This window comes from Leuresthes tenuis, unplaced genomic scaffold (genome assembly GCF_036924035.1).
Source record: "Leuresthes tenuis unplaced genomic scaffold, fLeuTen1.0.hap1 SCAF_24, whole genome shotgun sequence".
In the NCBI taxonomy this organism is placed as follows: domain Eukaryota; kingdom Metazoa; phylum Chordata; class Actinopteri; order Atheriniformes; family Atherinopsidae; genus Leuresthes; species Leuresthes tenuis.
Genome location: NW_027325378.1, coordinates 9,001,584 through 9,020,132, shown reverse-complemented (window position 1 = coordinate 9,020,132; position 18,549 = coordinate 9,001,584). Strand labels below are relative to the sequence as shown.

Sequence of the window (18,549 nt, the reverse complement as noted above, 5' to 3'; positions counted from 1 at the left end):
AATTCTCCCAGCCTTTTCACGACAGGAATAGGTTTTGACCCGCTACATTTTCTGTCCCAAAAAAAGGTCATTTAATTGCAGCTCAGAGCAAATATTTGTACATTTTGACCTGATCGACTTGTCAGGAATGAGATAAACTGTAATAAGCAGAAGAAACGCATAACAATCAAATAAAGAAAACACACACAGCTTTTATCCAATTTTATTTTTCACCACCAAATCACATTAGTTTCAAGCGGAACAAGCACAGCATTTCACAGTTGTTAGATGTAAATATACGAGCAAGGGTCCAATGGAAATATTTAGCATTTTTGCAAGTTTGGAGTTCAGCGACGGAGGAAAAGTGATTTTCATTGATCAAAGCACTGTGGAGGCAATATGAAAGGAGACAAAAAACATCAATAACAACATTGTGATTGCATAAAACGGTGTTACTTTTTCATCTCAAGGATTCCACTTCCGGGCCCTCGTCTCTTCGCACTGCAGATGTTACAGAACTGCACTCCGGGAATCTGAGACGGCAAGACGGAAGGGGAAAAGGCACAGGAGTCTCGGTGAAGAACAACCTCATTATGTTGGAGATCCACAGATAAGATAACTGAAAAGTTAAGAGATGGCGTGAGTGTGATGTCGCTTACCGTCCCTGAAGAAGGTAAACACTCCTTGTGAAACATGTGTCTGCAGTGGAAAACCACCACACTGAAGGGTCTGGCCATATCTGAAACACATGTGAAGCAAACATCGTAGAATAAGAATAGTTTTTACATGCAGCGTTAGAAAAACTGGTTGCAGCCACATCAGCCACCCACCTGAGGGTAATATTGGAGCATGACAAGACTCACAAATGTTTTCCTCTGAAAGAATAAAGACAGAAAAGGCACATATAAGTTCAGTCTCGTGTAATTAATCTTCACTGCGCTCGCAATAAACGTCCAAAAACACGCCCCCACCATCGACCCTGACTCCTCTCATCTGTGTTCGATGCATCTTCTGGAGCAGAGAGAGCGAGTCAGCCACCAGGATCTTCTTGCATCCTTCTCTTAAAAGAATCTTAGAAAGAAGAGGAAGAAAAAAAAGATGGTTAATAAACAATCGTGTAAATAACAAAATAACTTCTAGGTATGATCAGGTTAAACTAATATGAGACAGAACTAAAACTTTAAAAAATATGGTACAAACATTCAGTATTAATCGCAGCCCAATCTGATAAACAATTAAAAGCCGAATATAGTTAGAAAGAAAAACGTGTTTTGAAAGAACTTCAGGATTTTTCAGTGTGGTTTACAGGTGATCGAGATGCTCAATGTTATTTTTCAGGTTACTTAATCCATAAGCCAGACAAGAGCCATAAAAAGGTTATTTGAAGCGATGATGACAAACCTGTAGATTGTAATCGTGGAGGATTTTCACGAGTGAATCTCTGAGGTTGGGGATCTCCATGCCCTCCTTTATGCGGTGGATGAGCAGAATGGGATCAACATGAGTGCCGATATTATTGAGGAGGCCGGTGATGAATGCTGGAATCAGCAGCAAAGCAAAAAAGACACACGAAGAACACTTAAAGTGACAGCTTAAGATAATAAGAGAGTTTAAGTGTGAGTGAGTCAGCAGATGAGGCGCCATACGTGGCTTGTCGATAGAATAAGAGATGAGATCCTCCCACAACTCGGCATCGTCCTGCTCTTTAGCAAATTCTATGGCTTTGTCCACGTCCTCCAGCTCCTCCATGATCATCTGCAGGGCTCTTCTACAGTTCCCCATCCTGCCTGGGAGCAAAGACCTAAATTAGTTTCCCTCGTTTCTAATCACAGACGGGTTCCTTCCTAAAGACTTACTGAGCAAGAAGACGGTCTCCTCCACAAAGTTCCTCTGCTGGCAAATCTCAAGAGCCTGAGTGCGAGCCACAAGCAGAAAGTTTTGCTAAACAGTTCAGGTTTTGTAAACTTTGATGACTGTGTGTGCTAGGATTCCATGTACCTTTTCAAGAGGGCAGTGCGTGCTATCCCTCAGGAAAGGCAGGAGGTTCGGTCGATCGTATTCAGCGTACAGGCCTATCTGTTTCTCGTGGTACTTTTGGCCTTTGTGGTGATCCCGCTTGAACAGTTTATGGAGGTACTGTGGAGCACAGGTTGACCAAACTCACAGAGTGATCCCACTAGAGTTTAATTCTGTGATATTCAAATGTGCACTTGAACTCACCACATGCAGCAGCTCTGGCCTATCTGCGAGTTCCTCCACCACCCTGTCTATCTGTTTAGAACAGGGAAGAACAAGGCATCTATGGGCAGCGTAATTTCATAAAAAAAAGAGTAAGAATTCAAGAGAGACAGGTGCACTTACAGATAGCTTCTCCTCATTGTCGAGAAGCATGTCAACAGCTTTCTAACAACAGAAAATCATATGGCGTATTACTTCAAAGGCAATAAACAGCATTTTAGACTACGTTACAAACTAACATGACTTCAGTTGGTTTCTTTTTACCTCTTTGTCAAAATCCATGAGGAGGACGATCTTGTCCTCTATTGAAGAGAAAAGGTTGTGTTTGTGGATCAGCTGGTAAACATCTTTGTGCCTCAGTCTCAGGTAGATTTCTAAGGCTCTGTCGTACCGCTGGTCGTACGTGTACCTGAGGCGGCATTGAAGCAGCACAGGTTATCATTACTTATTTGGCCTGCATCTAAGTGCTGGAGAAGACACCAGATGAGTCATGCTGAATTTAACAGTTTGTCTAAATTATGCTCAGGATCAAAGCTCTTACTCATAAAAAGAAATGTTACTTTTGAGCATTTTAGAGGCCAAGCAGTCATGCAATGTATACATTAAGGTCGCTCACAGCTCTGCCAGCGTGGTGAGCAGCGTGCTGTTGGTGGGATCCCTCTTTAGGTGATCAGAGACGGCCTGTACGATGGCCATGTTGTTGTAAAGCTCTCCAGGCCATTCCCGGATCAATGTGGCAAAACCCTTTGTGGAAAGAAAGAAAAAAAAGAGACGGATGCTCATTTAAGCAAACGATTACAGCAACACCGGGTTTGTCAAAGAAAGTAAAGATGAAGAGAAGACCACGTACCTCATAGTCAGTTTTTAGAAACTCGTGCAAGATCATTTCATAGATGGCCGGTCTCAGACGCAGATCTCCTCTTGGCAAATACTGACTGATGGCCTGAAATTGGAGAGGTGGTAAAATATAAAGAGTGATCCTGAACAAAAGGCAACTTCAGGGAGAATGTGCTAGATTTCACAATCAGAATCGCTTTAATAACAGGAATAATTTAGCACCAAAAAAAGCAGACCAACCTTCAGCTGCCCTATGGTCTTGAATCTGTAAACTTCATTCTCCCACAGCTCCATGTTTTTCCCAAGAACCTTTTGGCACTTCCTGGAGTGAAAAAAGCAGAACCTAAGTTAAACGGTATAAAAGATGAACAGAAGATCCCGCTTTTTGACCTCAGAAGGAGTTGGAATGCTTGTTGATGCTGTGGAGTAAAATCAACATCACTTCTCCAACCCTTGCTTAAAAGTCGTGCTTTTACTAAATTTCTCTAATTATTAAAACAACAGATTTTCAAAAAAGTTTGAAAAGATCAAAAGAAATCGCTTAAACAAATGATACAAAAATATTAAGTTTGGAAATATTGAGTACAATTTTCTAATAGAAGAGTGGCAAATGGTGTTGACCTTTGCTTTGAGGATCTTGTGGAAGCCACTTCAGGCAGCAGTAACAAAAACTACACATTTCCAATAGGTGGCCCAGTAGGTAAAAGAGGTAAATAAAATAGGATAAAATAAAATAAAGTTCACTTATTGCCCACAGCTCTGAAAAAAGTTAGTAAATGGGCTGTGATTTCATCTCGGGCGAACATTTAGTTCATTAAAACCAGCTGTAATTACCAATAGTTACCTAAAATAAAAGAGTTTTTTCTACAATGTCACGTGATGAATTTGCATAAATTAATTTTTGCTCTTAAAATAAAGTTTCTATATATTACGGATCCTGGAGATGTTACATTCCTTCAAATATCACATACAGCTGCTCAGTGTGCATCTGCAGCACGAGACTCACCGCGCGGCGCTGTCGTAGTCTCCCTTCTCCACCAAATGATTGATATAAGCCATTCCAATTTTCTGAACATCGTGCCTCTTGATGTTTTTGAAGCTGATTTCCGCAGCCATCAGTGCCTCCTGTCGCAGTAACAGGACACAAAATTAAACTCCGACATGCGGACTGTAACCTTTAGCAGCATTCAATGAAAGTTCAACAACACAAACCTCGTATTTTTTCTTTTCTAGTAGCCAATCAATATGGTCATCCTGGTCTCGCTCCTTGGCCACAACGATGTCTTTGGGACTGATGATGTAGAAGAGCGACTCTCCCTCTGAATGCTCTGTTAATGAAAATACATTTATGGCTGTGCGTATTGCGCATTACAGCTGACATTTGATAGTTGATGCATAATGAAATCAGACTGCAGTAAAAGGCAGCGTGACATTTCTCTGAGGGCGCTTTTTATGGTCTCACCGAGGCGGTAGTCTCTGCACTCATTGTCCCGGTAGTTGCGCACTGTCAGTGCGTCTGAGGAGATCTCCTCGCAGCTCTCTGGGAGAGGCTGGATGATGTCGAGACGAGGCCGCGCGCGAAACTCCTCATCCTGCGTGTAAATGGAATGAGTAACGAGGCACTACTCTTTGCGTCTTTTTAATACACGTGCTTGAAAGTGTCACGGTTACCATTTGATCAGCATTTTCCCGCACAAAGAACAAGCTGACCAGCTGATCAGCCAGCGGTGCCAGACCGCAGATGAAAAACTCTGTCTCAAACGCAGACACTGAAAGAATCAGAATATTTCACAGGTGACGTGATGTCATCATTTCAAGTCTTTAGTGACCTTCCCTCCTTTTAGACTAATTTTATTTTGCAGCCGTTACTGTTCCTTTGTTCTTATTTATTGATGTAAAAAAGGTTACCCGTGAAGCAAATCCTTTGCCTTTACAGCAATCAAACAGGGAAGCTACAGAGCTAATATTGTTGCTCAGTAAAATATGTCAAATCAGAGAGAACTTAAACAAAATCATTTGTTGGCTTATTAACATTGTTTTAGATGAAAACTGTATAGCCAGCTATAGCTGTATTTGTGCTGATATTATCATAATCTTTTAAGTATCCATATTATGTTAATTTACAAGCTGATCATTTCATTTTGAGGCTCTACCAGAGGAGACTGACACGCTTTAATATTACCATTTTCTTTATTATGCTGAACACAGCTACAGAAGCTGTTGTCGTACACATCTGAACCTGAAGACTTTTGTCCCTTTAAAGCCTCCTTCCCAATGGCCCAATCTGTTCTGAATGGTGAATTCACGGGTCAGAATTGGTACAGTCTGGCACAGTGACACATTCTTCCCTTTAGTTTTGCCAAAATAGTCACTTGGCAAAAATAATGCAAATGCACCTTACTGTGATGTAGGCAAGAGAGAGAAGAAAATCTTGCCAGCAAACAAAGTGGCTCAGGCAGTTTTCTTTTCTATGAAACCAGCTCTTTCATGAAAAGCTGTTCACATCACATAAGTTTTTCTTTAGGGCTTTCTGAAAGGCTCTCTAACATGAGTTATTGTGGTCTTTGTCACTCTTTGTCATTTCAATTGACTTGTTAAAGCCTTTCAAGCAGTCTTTTTCACTGCGTCGCAAAGCTATGACATTACAACAGTGGGAACCATCGGTTGAAATGGTTTTCCTGAGTCAATACAATTATGATGTTAAAGGAACAACATCAGCTTTACAATATAAGATAGACCGTGCTTTGATGTTGCCATGCTACATGTTCATAATAGGCATAATTTAATCTACTGAGGTTTTCCAGGACTCGGTACTGGGACCTCTGCTCTCATGGCTTCACTGCTATGCAAAAGATACCCTACTGAGGAAGAAACCTGGGTGTCCGTTTGATGAGCAGCTGTCTTTCTTTGACCACGTTACATCTGTCGGTCATCTCGCTTTGTATTCTATAACATAAGACAAATTAGGCCGTATCAGACTCAATATGCCACCCACCTACTGGCAAAGGTCTCTGAACTCCACTACGAAAATGCTCTTTGAGCAGTTTTCTCAACATGTGCAGCAAAAACTCTTCAGACGGTCCAGAACGTGGCAGCAATTCTGGTGTTTGATGTCACTCCACCGCCTATCCACAGCTGCCTGAGTCACATTCAAGTCACTAGTGCTGCCAGCAGAGTGACAACAGGGTGTGCACCCAGTTATCTAAACTCACTCATACAGGTTTATGCACTTCTGCCAACTTTGTTTGGCCCTGCCACCGTCATGCACAAGACTTCCAAATGCTATCAAAGCAAAGAGGTGCCCTTGTACCTTCAGAGAACACCTCCTCTTCTAACACCCCCCAGTCACACTTACAGTCACACAGCTCTTAAAACATAGGCCAGTATTTCTTACTGTACTGAAGCTTAAATTATTATTTTTTCTCTCTTATCCTATAAATATTTTGAGGTTAAAATGATATAATCCATATGGGTGGCGTGTCTTCTACCTATTTCCACATAGCGGCTGGGCAGGTCTCTCATTTCAGTAGGATTTCGCTCTTTCACAACACAAATCTGTGAAGAAATAGGAAGATGACACTTAAGAGTTGCATCATCTAGTGCGTGAAAAAAACTGATTAAATAAGCAAGACACAAACCTTAATGGAAGTTCCCCAGCCAACAATGAGAGTTGTGTTGTCTTTCCAACACAGACTGCATGGGTACATATCAGGTCTCAGACTGCTGTTATCTCTCAACACATTGGTGATTCGCTGCTTTGTGCTGATGTCATAGATTTTCACTCCCTTGGGCGAACAAAGGATCATAACATAAGCATTCTCACATTCAGCACTGCAGATGCAAAGTGTCTGGACTTATGAGGCTGTCACTCACCAAGTTGTTGGCCCAGGCAATCAGGTTAGCTCTCCACTGTATATTAGTGATTGAGCCCTCGCCTTCGTGTACAACCAAGGTCTTCCAGCGATTTAACCAGTTCCTTTCATACAGAAGCAGCTTGAGCGTAGAAGTCAAGACAACATTTAACACTTTAGAGTGCATCTCAAGCAGACAGCAAAAGTGTAGTAGAGCAGCCTAACCTACAGAGGGCAGTGGATGAACAGCATATGGCAACGAACCAGCAGTCAGGAGCTGTCTGATACGTAGATGTGGAAACTTTGTAATGTAAGAATTTACCTTAAACTGCAAATAATGAAGTAAAATATGCTTTTCCCCCTCTTATGTGCAGACTTAATTCCACTTCAGAGCAATTTGGCACAAAGAAAATTAAGACAAATTGTTCATTTGACTTCACTAGACCAAGAAAAGCTTCATATTAGCGTTACGTTCACTGGTGGAAAAAGTCGTTTTGAAAAGATACACATGGCCGACAAAACTTGCAAGTGGAAGATTATGTGTGGGGCCATAAAGAGAGTGCTGAAAATTGGTTATAATATAGGCATGATTTCAGATCACTCATCATGACGGTTACAGCTTCTTTAGGTTTCACACCATTTATTGCAGAAACTGAGGGTGGTGTGGGGTTACAAAAAAAAAAAGATTTATTCATTCATTATATTTTCATGCCATGTTTTCACTTGTCTCGGCTCCTAACAGATGTGTAGTGTGTTGTTTAAGTGTCGCAGCGTGTCTTTTCATCACAATGCAGTGTGTGGAATTGATGGCCTCACAATGACTTCATCTTTGCAGCTTGTCTTTCACATTCTCTGCATTATTACTGTCCATACCGTATAAAGTTGGACAAAAAGCCCCCTAAAAGGGCATAAAATTACCAAGGTGGCCTGGAGGAGAACGCTCTTTAATTCAGCAGTTGGGCTATGTTAATAAACAGTTTGCTCTACAAAGAGATGATATGACAAAAGAACTGGAGAGACAAAATTGAATTTCCTTTGACAGGATGTGGCTCCCGTTGAGGCTTATTGATTTTCATCACAGGCACCTTGTGGAGGCCTTCACAACATGGAACTGAGAGGAATCAGCACCAATTGAAAGAAAATGGCAAAGTAACACTAATAATGGAGTTTCACAGAGAAAGTTTTTCCTCACAGCGCTGTATAAATGTCAGTATACCTTATTTATAGATGGCTGTGCAATGACGCCACATCAGCGCAGTTTATAGTACAGTAGCTGGTTTGTTGAAATAGACAGAATTTCTAAGGACAAATCTAATGTCTAAATTCCTTTTACCTTATGTATGCTTCCCAAAGAGATCACTGTATGTGGCTGAAAATGTAAGACTATGTACCCTCTTCATAATGACATCTATTTGCTGCACTTGTAAAGCATTGCCTTTGAAACACTGTTGGGAGAACAGCACTTTGTGAAAATGGCCAGCTCTGCCGAAAGCACTCCAGGAAAGAGACCGAAAAGTACGAGCCTTTCACACCAGACAAAGGCACGGGCTTCGCCTTCTCCCGAGCCAAAATGGCATGGTTTTTACAGAGCTCGGTTTCACCCGGACATAATCGGACTGAATTATCGTTACAGGAAATTTCTTTAAGTGCTATAAAATGCACAGACTGACAAAACAAGGAAAATGTATGGTTAAAACCTACCTTGTTGCCACCGGTTACAAACTGTTTGTAGTTCGATCTGCTGAACTGGGGGTGTAATGAAACCACCTGTGAACAAGGTTTTACTGTTTAGTAGAGCGCTTATGTCACAACACATTCATGCTAAGTTTGCAGGAAAGAAAGACTTACTTTGATGGGACAGTCAAAGTTATCATGGAAGCCTTCTCTAGTATAGAGGCCAAATACTTGAACCTGCAACAAAGAAGAGACAGCAAAAATGGCAAGAAAAGGTGAATGAGTGAAAATTTCTGCTTTAATTGCTGCCCCTGCAACTGTCTGAGTCCGGCGGGGGGAAAGTGTGGTAAGAATAGACTTTGATTGGCTCCCTACTTCTCCGCTGGGCTACCAATTAGTGGACAAGCTGATTCTCTGAACCCCCACAGGGTTAGAACAGAGGTCCTAATGTTGGACTTGACCACAGCTTGAGTTTGCAACAGTAAACTGTAATGTACCGTTACAGTACATGACACACACTTTTCCTTTAGTTAAAGCCCCCCCCCCCAAAAAAAAAGAGAGACGTGTTTTCAAGGTGGGGTAGTAATATAAAAACTCAGATGCTATCTCTTTTCTTAAACTGCACCGGTGATTAAGGATTAAGTTAGATTTCAAAGGATTAACAGAAAACAGGAACTGGTGGGGGCAAACAATTCCTGTAGCATTGATTTTAATTGTCTGCTCCACTTTTTGTGCGACAAGATCTTGTTTTTTACCACCAGAGTGCTGGAAGTAGGGGGAAGGCGGTATCAGAGAGCATATCTTGACTGCAAAATCCATGAAGGATGGTGGTAATGATGAGAAGAGACAAGATAACAGCAAGAACATGGAGAGGGTATCCATAGAACGGCTGATGGCTGACTGACAGCTCAACAGATCTGAGTGCAATCCTTTTCCCCTACTTTTCAAAATTGTTACAAGCTTTTTATAAATTCAAACATCATGAAAAAAAAGTGGGTTTATGTGCAGATATGGTGAAGATAAAACTCTTGGTTAATGCTCTGAATGCGGAAGGAGTGTCTTCTAAAAATTCACTCCCAAATGCCTCAACTTCCAAAATCATTAGCATAAAGTTTGAGGCAGATAAGATGAGTTTATATGAATTATGAAAGATGGAAAACACTGATTGGTGATTCTTTTGCGGCTGGCCCAGAGGTCTGTAACCAGTGGTGATGAGTAGAGAGATCTCACCTTCCCATCCTCGGAGCAGATGCCCACATGCTCTCCACTTTCATCCAGACTGATCTGGTTGATCTTCACTGAACTCTGCGGAGACACAATATCACAGCATCTTTCTTTAGAGGGGGGTGGCTATCATTGTGGTTGGCCAAATGTTGCTGACTGACATTTTAACCCAACTAAGTGAAATGCCAGGAAACGCGAAAAGCAAAAAGAGTGTGAGTTCGCAATGGCTGCATGACCCCATATGCATGACAGCACGTTCTGAAACTACGTAAAAATTCAACAGCTCAAACTCAGGGATGTCAAATTCTTTGATTTTTTTTCAGGCAGTGACATATAGCTAACAACAAGCTGCTCAGGTGAGGAGCATATGAACCTACTATAAATGAAAAACACAGTTGAAAACATGAGTGCAGGTAGGATATATAAAAAAAATTGGATTTGTTTGATTTGATCACTGATAAAACAACTGCTAAAACAGTTGAATGAATCAGATATGCAACATTTCTGACTGTCAATACGACACACTGACTATGAGAAATCACAAAATGTGTCTTATTTCTTCTCTTTGAAATTAAATTAACTCCTGATATTCGTGCTTTTTGTGTTGCATTGGTAAAATGTAAATGTTTTGAGTATTTTCAATCCAGTTCTTACACTGTTGAGACTACTTTTAGACTGATTCCTTACATACTAGAGTCACATTGAAGAAGGTTTTGAAACAGCATTTAGACCTTGAGGGGAGGATGGGTTGTTGTATTGCAAGGCAGTTGGTTTCTCATGAAATTGTCTTGATAACGAGAGAATCCATCTTGCTGAAGAAGCAACAACTTAGGCTGAAAAGACAACCTGCAAGACTTCAGTTTCTCTAATGGCCACGAGGCAGTCTGTCTCCAAAAGTAAGTCAATCGGCATAGACTCCCTGTTGAAATGCCCAAGCATTTGTATATAACACATGTTTATATTTCTTTACTATAAGACTTAAAGTTATGCATACTTAAGGGCTCTAACAGGTATTGGCATGTCTGCGCCCCAATGGACAGCATGTGGACACATTTTACATCACGTCCAGCTCCAAAAACTTTGGCCGTACCAAAATTCCAAAGTTGAAGCGTCAAAACAGTAGCTGACAAACCAATGGGGAAATATGGTCTTGTGATACTGTCAGTCCTAAAGTTATGCGTTTGTGGCCAAGGCACAGTGGGTTCGGGCCAACCCATATCGTAAACTGACAGGTGCAAGTACGTTTTAGTTGTGACGGCAGTCAGCAGTGGTGGTTCCAACAGAGAACTATGCCAGAAGTGGACAGTGTTTCTTAGTCGAAGAATACTGCTAATAATCTCTTTAAAGTATGTTTTTCCCCAAATTCTCCAAAGAAGAAGAGAAGTCTAGCTCTTTGTCTGATAAAAGAATACTTACTTACATACATACTTCCACAAAAAAAAAAAAAAAAAAAAGAGGGAAGACTGCTTCCAATAGTTATGAGAACTATGAAAAGGTTTCTCCTGTCCAGCACGACCCTTTGAATGACCAATTTCCCCCGCTGGCAGGGCTTTTTACATAAGCAATGATAGACGCATGGTCCATCCAAAGACCAGGTTAGGATATTTAACTCTTTTCCAAACACCGAGGAACAGCTTTCCAGATGGCTGCATGTAGCAAAAGTGTAACAGGTTAGCTACTGTAGGTGTCTGCTGATATAAATGCTTAAAAAACTCTGGATATTGTTATCATTATTATGTAATGCAGGTATAATGTTTATGATATCAACTGAAGAGCCACAAAGAAGAAAAAGGATCATATGAAGGTACTCACAATTTCAAACTTCTGTGTAACATTTCCTTGGATGTCCAGCAGGAAGACTTTTCCAAAATGGGTGCCCAGAGCAAGAAACTGAAAAGACACCGACGTAAATTAAACCAAAAGAAACTTGAATCCAATTCAAGATTTTACAAAAAAAAAAAAAAACGGTGTTCATGTGGGAAAGGATAAAATATATTTCCTGGAGCTGCAGTGACATGGACAGAGAGGGGATTGGGTGGGCTTGGAGGCAAAACTGTGAAATTGCAAAGGGTGGAAAAGCCCTATTTATTAAAGCAGACAGTGTGAAATGGTATTTTTTTCCCCCTCAAATTAAAATGCTTAAGCATAATAAATGCACTGTACATCTGACTTCTTCCCATGCTCTCCATGCAACCCAATCACCTCCTTACCCGGCAGATTTATTATTGCAGCAACTGGTTTCTGTGTTTTGTGCTTCAGCAAAAGTGTTTGCATGTGCGTGCGCATGTGTGTGTGTACGTATGTGTTCAAGTCCACAGGGACAAAAAAATTATAGAAACTGGGGGCTCTTGGCATTAGATTAAGTGTGTGTTCTTCCACCCCGGCCCATGCTCCATGCCCTCCCCCTAATCCCCCTCCCTTCTAGACCAGCATGTGGATGTGCGGCGAGCCCACCATGCTTCAGTGCAGTCTATAATGAAATGCTTATATTTACAGGCACAGCTGAGCATGTCAGACAGAGCCCCTGCAATCTCCCCAAATAAAATAACCAAAAATAAATAAATAAAAGGTTCAACCTTGTGAGGCGGAGCGACTTTTAAAGGGATTTATCAGGATGGAATTGTTCAAATGAAATTCCGATTCAGACACTTAAAATATGAGGCAACATAAGGCAATATATGCTGCCGCTGGCTTTAGGGTTGTGGGAGTTTGTCACAGGGGGAGGGGGCTGGTGTGACCACACATGTAGCTGGATGGCGGAAGGTAGAAACGCAAAGAAATCCTAAGAAAAAAAAAGACAGTCAGATCAAATTTAGAATTTCAGCAAAGCAGCCTCTCACTGTGGCATGGTGTCTGTTTTGAGTCCAAGACAGTAAGGGGGCCAAATCCTCTAAGAACAGATAAATAAATTAAAATCAATTGTGGTTAATAAAACATCAGGTGAGATGTAACTGGGTATGACTTTTGCTCTGCTCAGGCGTGCAAGTGTGCTGCTGGTGCCACGACGATTAAGCATCTTGCTGAGAGTGGCCATTTTAAAAATATCACCATTCAACAAACAGGGGGAGAGGGGCGAAAAATATGTGTGTGGGAATCAAAAGAGGAAGAGACAATGGTGCCTTTTGATGCACCTCCCTGAGAGGAAAAGCAGGGGAAGGTGAGAAAACAATGGCCTGCCTTTGTGGATTGAGCAGACAGGAAGAAAACCAACTTTGAAGAGGACATCTCTCAAATGTGCACATAAACACAGTGAAATCTCGTCTGGAGATGACTGGACTTGAAGCTGGAATGCCCCTGTGAGTGGTGGATTATCACCTTTACCTTGTCATGGACGGTCATGCAGCTGGCTGCGTCGTTCTGAAGGATTTCTGTCACCCCATTGGAGAGCCTCTCATACTTCAGCTTGGGCTCCTCCTCGCTGTCCTCCTCCTGCTCGAAAGAATAAGAGTGGCTCTTACCAGAGAGCTTTCTTAAAGGTGCTCATTACAAACACTAAAGTTTGGAAAGCCGTCTCTAAAATCATCCATGCAGTGGGCTGGAATATGCAAAATCTCAAGCATCGTGTGTTGTCTTCAAACCCGATCTTTCAAAAAAACTCACAAGGTGACTGAACTTCTTACTCTGCGCTCCCTCTACAACTTAAAGGAACTCTTTTAGTTTTGAGCACTCGTGGCCAAGCATGTCACTATATTATATAATCCACCGCTTCGCATATTCGTCATAATAGTCTGTATTCTCTTATAAAATCAGTTGGATGATACTGACAGAAATCTGATTTAATAGCTTTTATCTAAAGATCATCAGCAAACATCGCTGATTTTGCTACAAAGCCGAACATCACAGCACCGGTATTGGCCCGGTTTGATCCTAAAGCAAACACAACAGGAAATCCCAGCAACTTAGAGAAGACAACTTGTTAGATTTGCAACAGAAATGGTGGTGAACAAAGGTGCTCATTGCATTAACCTTCAAAAAACAGTGATGTTAAATCTTCAACAGGAACTACAGAAGAAGAGGGGAATATGAGATGATGTGATTAAAAGAGTCGAACCTCGAACAAGAGCATAAAAGCTATGACTGAATTAAAATGATGGAAAGCCCGATGAGAGAAAACACAGAGAACAGAAACTTATATTGTTTTACAACTACGAGCCCTTGAAAGAGTTCTGATAACAGCCCTGTGGACAAAATCATTTGTTTGTTTAACCTGCTTCCAGCTTATTTTCACCATTTATTGATATTTCCACATGTTCCGAGCATAAAAAACCTTTTTGAAGTATTTCAATATTTCATTTATGTTTTCTGTGTTTCCATCCTGCAGTTTTTTTACGTGCAAACACAAACATAAAAAAAAAAAACAGCTGGACATAAATGCAACTATTGATAGGTGCAGTGATTTGTCAAAACGGGCAGTGAGGAAGAAGACTCTCAGGAAAAAATGGACTCAGCTGCGCAAGAGCAAATTTCAAATAGAATCAAGGATGTCAGACCGATTTAATCTTAATTCTTTCAAGGTAAAACTAACATCGACGGCTGCTGATTATTTTTGGTGCATATCAATCAACTGACTATTGTCCTGGAAGGGTTATATCATCAATCAAATGTAAGAATATTGATAAAAAGAAAAAGAAACTAAAAAATAATAAATGACATATTCTGTTGTTTCCTTTCTCTGTGCATTTACGTGTAGACAAACTAAACTACTTTTTAACAAGATCAGTTGCTTCACAGTCTTCAGCAGCAGTAACTAATATGTATCTAATCCCATTAGAGGAGGCTACAGTGTGCACATGGACATGTGTGCATTAAGAGATCTATGCACAAAGATAAATTCCCATTACCTTGAAAGAAATGCTTAATAAAACAATTCTCCACCTTTTACTGGTGCTGTTCATCCCCAGTGAAATACATGAAATTATTGTTTTTCATAAAGCAAACTTAAGGTATTCTACTACGTTACACTCTCCAGCATGAGTCAACATTTGCAGCCAGTCACAGCCTGAATATTACTCATAATTCAGTTTATAACCGATGCTGCACAGTCTGTGGCTGCCCAGAGGGTGCATCAACTCAAAACATTGTCTGCCATTATGTGCTACTGGGTTGGAGGTGGGGGACAATAGCGTGGAAAAAATGTTATTTTCAAAAACAATCCTTCCCCACTCAACAACGCCACATCTAGGCTATTTCCTGTGTATTCTGGTTGTGAGATTTCTGATGCGAGGGCATTTGTCACGGGTTTAAAAGGCGTATCAAACAACAAAGGCAAGCTTCATCCCCACAGAGAAAATACCCATTTTAAAACTTTTGCTATCTCTTGTAAGTTGCTCTTTGTTTTCTCAACTACAGAAGTGGCTTTATGTTGTAACCACTTCTGCCTTTTTCTTTGCCTATTGACAGTTTAAATCCAACAAGGTGAACCGTTCACTGTGACAGCATCAAGGAAAACCCTCTGCCTTAAGCACCCTGAGACTAGACTACACTAATCAAAGACTTTTAGGATGAAAAACAGGGAGAGTCCCCTTCAATCCCAAGAAAATGATGCATCTTCTGCCAACAACTGCATCTGTCTGATGCTCAACATGCACATATCATACATGGCAAATCTGCCTAAATGTACAGACAAACAAAGGCAATGCAATCGCTTGTATATGCAACACAAGTTAAAGATTTGTTACGTAAATTGTACTGCCTGATCATGATCAGATACAGATGTCTGTAGAGATGTGTATATCAGTCATCCAGGTCACAGTAATCCTTAGAGCTTGAATAAGGGCAACTGGGCTTCTTTTTCCTGATTCTTGAAGACATTTCAACTCTCATCCCAAAGGCTTCCCGACTTCATTCAGGACTGTTTTTATTATAATGGTGGAGAGCACCTGTATCATCTGTATCTGATCTTAAGAGTTTCTTCAGAACTGAGAAAAACCTTTCGGATGAGAGATGAAACACCTTCAAGAATCAAGAAAAAGGGACTCTCGCTGGCAGTTGTGGTACAATAGACTGGTCCATTCCTTCTGATAACTGCATTATGTACTGTACAAATTTTAGAGAGAAAAGCAATATTCAAGGCAGAGCCCGTCATCCAAGCTCTTCAGAGGATGCTCTGGTTGTTGAAAACAGACTATTCTATACTGACTATAGAATGGATTGATAAATTATGTGCACTCCTTTTTTTCTTTTACGAGCTGACAACAATTTCCTGTGGTCTTAATGACATGTATGTAACTTTGGTCAAAATAACACAGGAACAATACAGCAGCTCCTCTGACATTCACTAATTCACTCCTCTTTTCAAAGAGAACATTTTCTGTTTAACCACCTCTTTTGAGACATCCATTTGTCCACTCATTTTCTAGACCCACTTAATCCTATTTGAGGGTCGCAGGGAGGCTGGAGGCTATCTCAGATGCCATAAAGCGAGAGGTGGGAAACACCCTGGACAGGTTGCCAGTCTTCACCATGCATGTTATTGGACTGTTAGAGGAGCCCGGAGGATCCGGAGAGAACATGCAAACATGCGTGAGAACACGCAAAAACAAAAAACTCTCTTACTCTCAGTGCTAACCACCAAACCACAGAGTGGCCCCTTTTTTGTGATGGGCAATAGAAAATGCACCACGGATAGGTGGTAGACCACTGATCCCTCTTTCACACACTTTTGCCTTTTCCAGAAACGTAATGATGGATCATTTTCCTCAAAGTAATAACAAGGTACATTATTTTCATTTAATTTGTTCAACCATATACTTTTTGAACCTTTTTAAAAATGTAAGATTCATACAGAGGTATAGAAAATTCTGAGGGGTTTACAAATTTTCCTGGGCCACTATATGTCAGTGGATGTCGATCAGTTCTGTCCTGTGTTTGCTACTTTGCTAATTAAATTACTTGGATTAGAGTGTTATTAAGGTGTTAGTTTACATTTATTTTCAATAATAAAGGACAGTTCATCAATACAAATATAATCTTCTAAATTGTGTAAATCACAATCTCTGATTCATGAATCCATCATTTCAAAGGTGGTTAAGAGCCTGCCTCCGACTTTAAGGAGTCCCAACTTCTAACGTCCAAACTGTTTCTGTGCTCATTTATTCAGTGAGCAGCTGAGTGCACAGCAAACGTGCCTTCATTCAGTGAAGCTGCTGTCAACGCAACACTAGCAAACCCCAGGACAGCTCCTTTATTCTGCAGTGGTCTGAGCAAATGATCAGCCGTTTGCATCGACTAAGCAGAGACAAAATTCAAGTTTGTGTCCTACAGAACCAAGCACAGAAAGTAACACAAAAAAAAAACAATTCTGGGTTTTTCTTTTTCTTTTTGGACTTTGTTTTAGCTCTCAGCTAACTTGTTGGGCACATTTAGTGTTCAACGCGGCCTATCCCTGACAATTCATTCTATTCTCAGTTTGTTACGGAGAAAAATTTCACTTCCTGCCCGGCTGGCGTGTAATGTTATGTTTTATTTAGCCCATGCGTGATTCTCAGAGGCACAGGTGTACTGCAACATGCTGAAGTTCAGTCATAATATTGATGGGTCTGGAAAGCTATCTGTAATTCATGAGTGTTTGACATCTTTCAAAACCTGACAAAGATCCTTCAGGGATCAAGCTGTGTTGATGTATTACAGTCCTTTCAGTGGGCACAAAGCTTTATGTGAGCTGGAAAAAATAAATACATAAAAATCATCCAGGCTTGACAGAATCAAGCACACACACAACACTGACAATATACAGTTGATTTCTACATTGACTTACTGGTGCAACTGCATCATATTTTGACCTTTGTTTTGTCTGGTCTCTTTATAAGCTTGCCTTCATACGAAGCCATTTCAAACTCTTTTTTTTTCAAATCTATTTTTTGGAGAAAAGAAATAACACAATATGATGTAATAATGGGTTTCTTACCTCTGATTCATCTGTGAATTCCTCACTAAGTTTTCTTTCCTACAAGGAGAAATATGTTGAGCAGCTTTTAGAAATATAACAGGTATAGTATAGTAGCAACACACAAACGTTTGTAGTGTTGCAAGAGTTTAAGGAGGGGTGTATTTATTGTTGGAATATAATCTTTATTTAGATTGAATACACATGTGAAAAGATTGTGAAGCTATGGAAACATCTTAAGTTCTTGTCTTCCACGCTACAATATTATTAGATAACAAACTTAATAAACTTAATACAGGCCTAACAATATCTGATAATTAATATGATGAGGCTACATAAGAAACATCACAATTAGCCAGCTAGCTTTAGCATGTTAGGCTTACCTGGACCTCCACTTCCGCCATTGTAAAATGAACTCATATGATATCCGAGGACAGTAGTTCTTATATATCAATGCATATTTGGAAAATACACATTAAATCTCCGGTTAAGATTGCCTCATGTCAAGGTATCCGCTAAACGTTACAACAAAGTGATGTTTGTTGACGAAGCCTGCTTCTTGTCATCAGTTAAATCACATGACTGGGGTAGGACTGTAAGGCATTATGGGTATTGAAGTCTTTAGGCAGAGAGATGACGCCAACCGTCGAAAACTCGAGTGGTGGAGACCTCAATTAAGAGGTACGGAAAGCTGGACGCTTCATTTTGTTTTTCATGATAGCACTTGTGGTCCTGCTCGTGCATATGCATTTGAGACTACTTTTTTTTGCTCATTTCTAACTTTTCTAGCGTCATTTTATCATGTTTTAAACAATATTTTGAAGAAAATGCCTTCAGTTGAAGTTTACACTCTTAAACAGG

General features: G+C 40.5%; 1 protein-coding gene across 1 annotated transcript; it reads right to left on the bottom strand.

Moving 5' to 3' along the window:
• Window positions 1–186: 186 nt before the first annotated feature.
• On the bottom strand, window positions 187–18,279 carry vps41 (VPS41 subunit of HOPS complex). Its single transcript, XM_072378539.1, has 28 exons — window positions 18,072–18,279; window positions 17,710–17,748; window positions 13,125–13,232; window positions 11,616–11,693; window positions 9,810–9,884; window positions 8,754–8,816; window positions 8,607–8,672; window positions 6,928–7,047; window positions 6,693–6,839; window positions 6,543–6,609; window positions 4,726–4,823; window positions 4,517–4,646; window positions 4,267–4,382; window positions 4,061–4,179; window positions 3,295–3,376; window positions 3,068–3,160; window positions 2,834–2,961; window positions 2,482–2,626; window positions 2,341–2,382; window positions 2,200–2,250; window positions 1,978–2,115; window positions 1,836–1,890; window positions 1,626–1,766; window positions 1,381–1,517; window positions 951–1,050; window positions 810–854; window positions 639–718; window positions 187–512 (listed from the first exon to the last, which is right to left on the bottom strand). Exons 1-28 carry the CDS (start codon window positions 18,090–18,092, stop codon window positions 432–434), a joined length of 2,565 nt encoding a protein of 854 aa, XP_072234640.1. The 5' UTR covers window positions 18,093–18,279; the 3' UTR covers window positions 187–431.
• Window positions 18,280–18,549: the final 270 nt, after the last annotated feature.

What these genes read in the sequence shown, in the direction of transcription:
- vps41 (XM_072378539.1), bottom strand. Translation starts at nt 18,092, where the DNA reads ATGGCGGAAGTGGAGGTCCAG. An exon ending in ACTTTGACTGTCCCATCAAA is followed by an intron (nt 8,673 to 8,753) that starts GTAAGTCTTTCT and finishes CCTTGTTCACAG; the next exon opens with GTGGTTTCATTACACCCCCA. An exon ending in TTGCCTGGGCCAACAACTTG is followed by an intron (nt 6,840 to 6,927) that starts GTGAGTGACAGC and finishes TGTTCGCCCAAG; the next exon opens with GGAGTGAAAATCTATGACAT.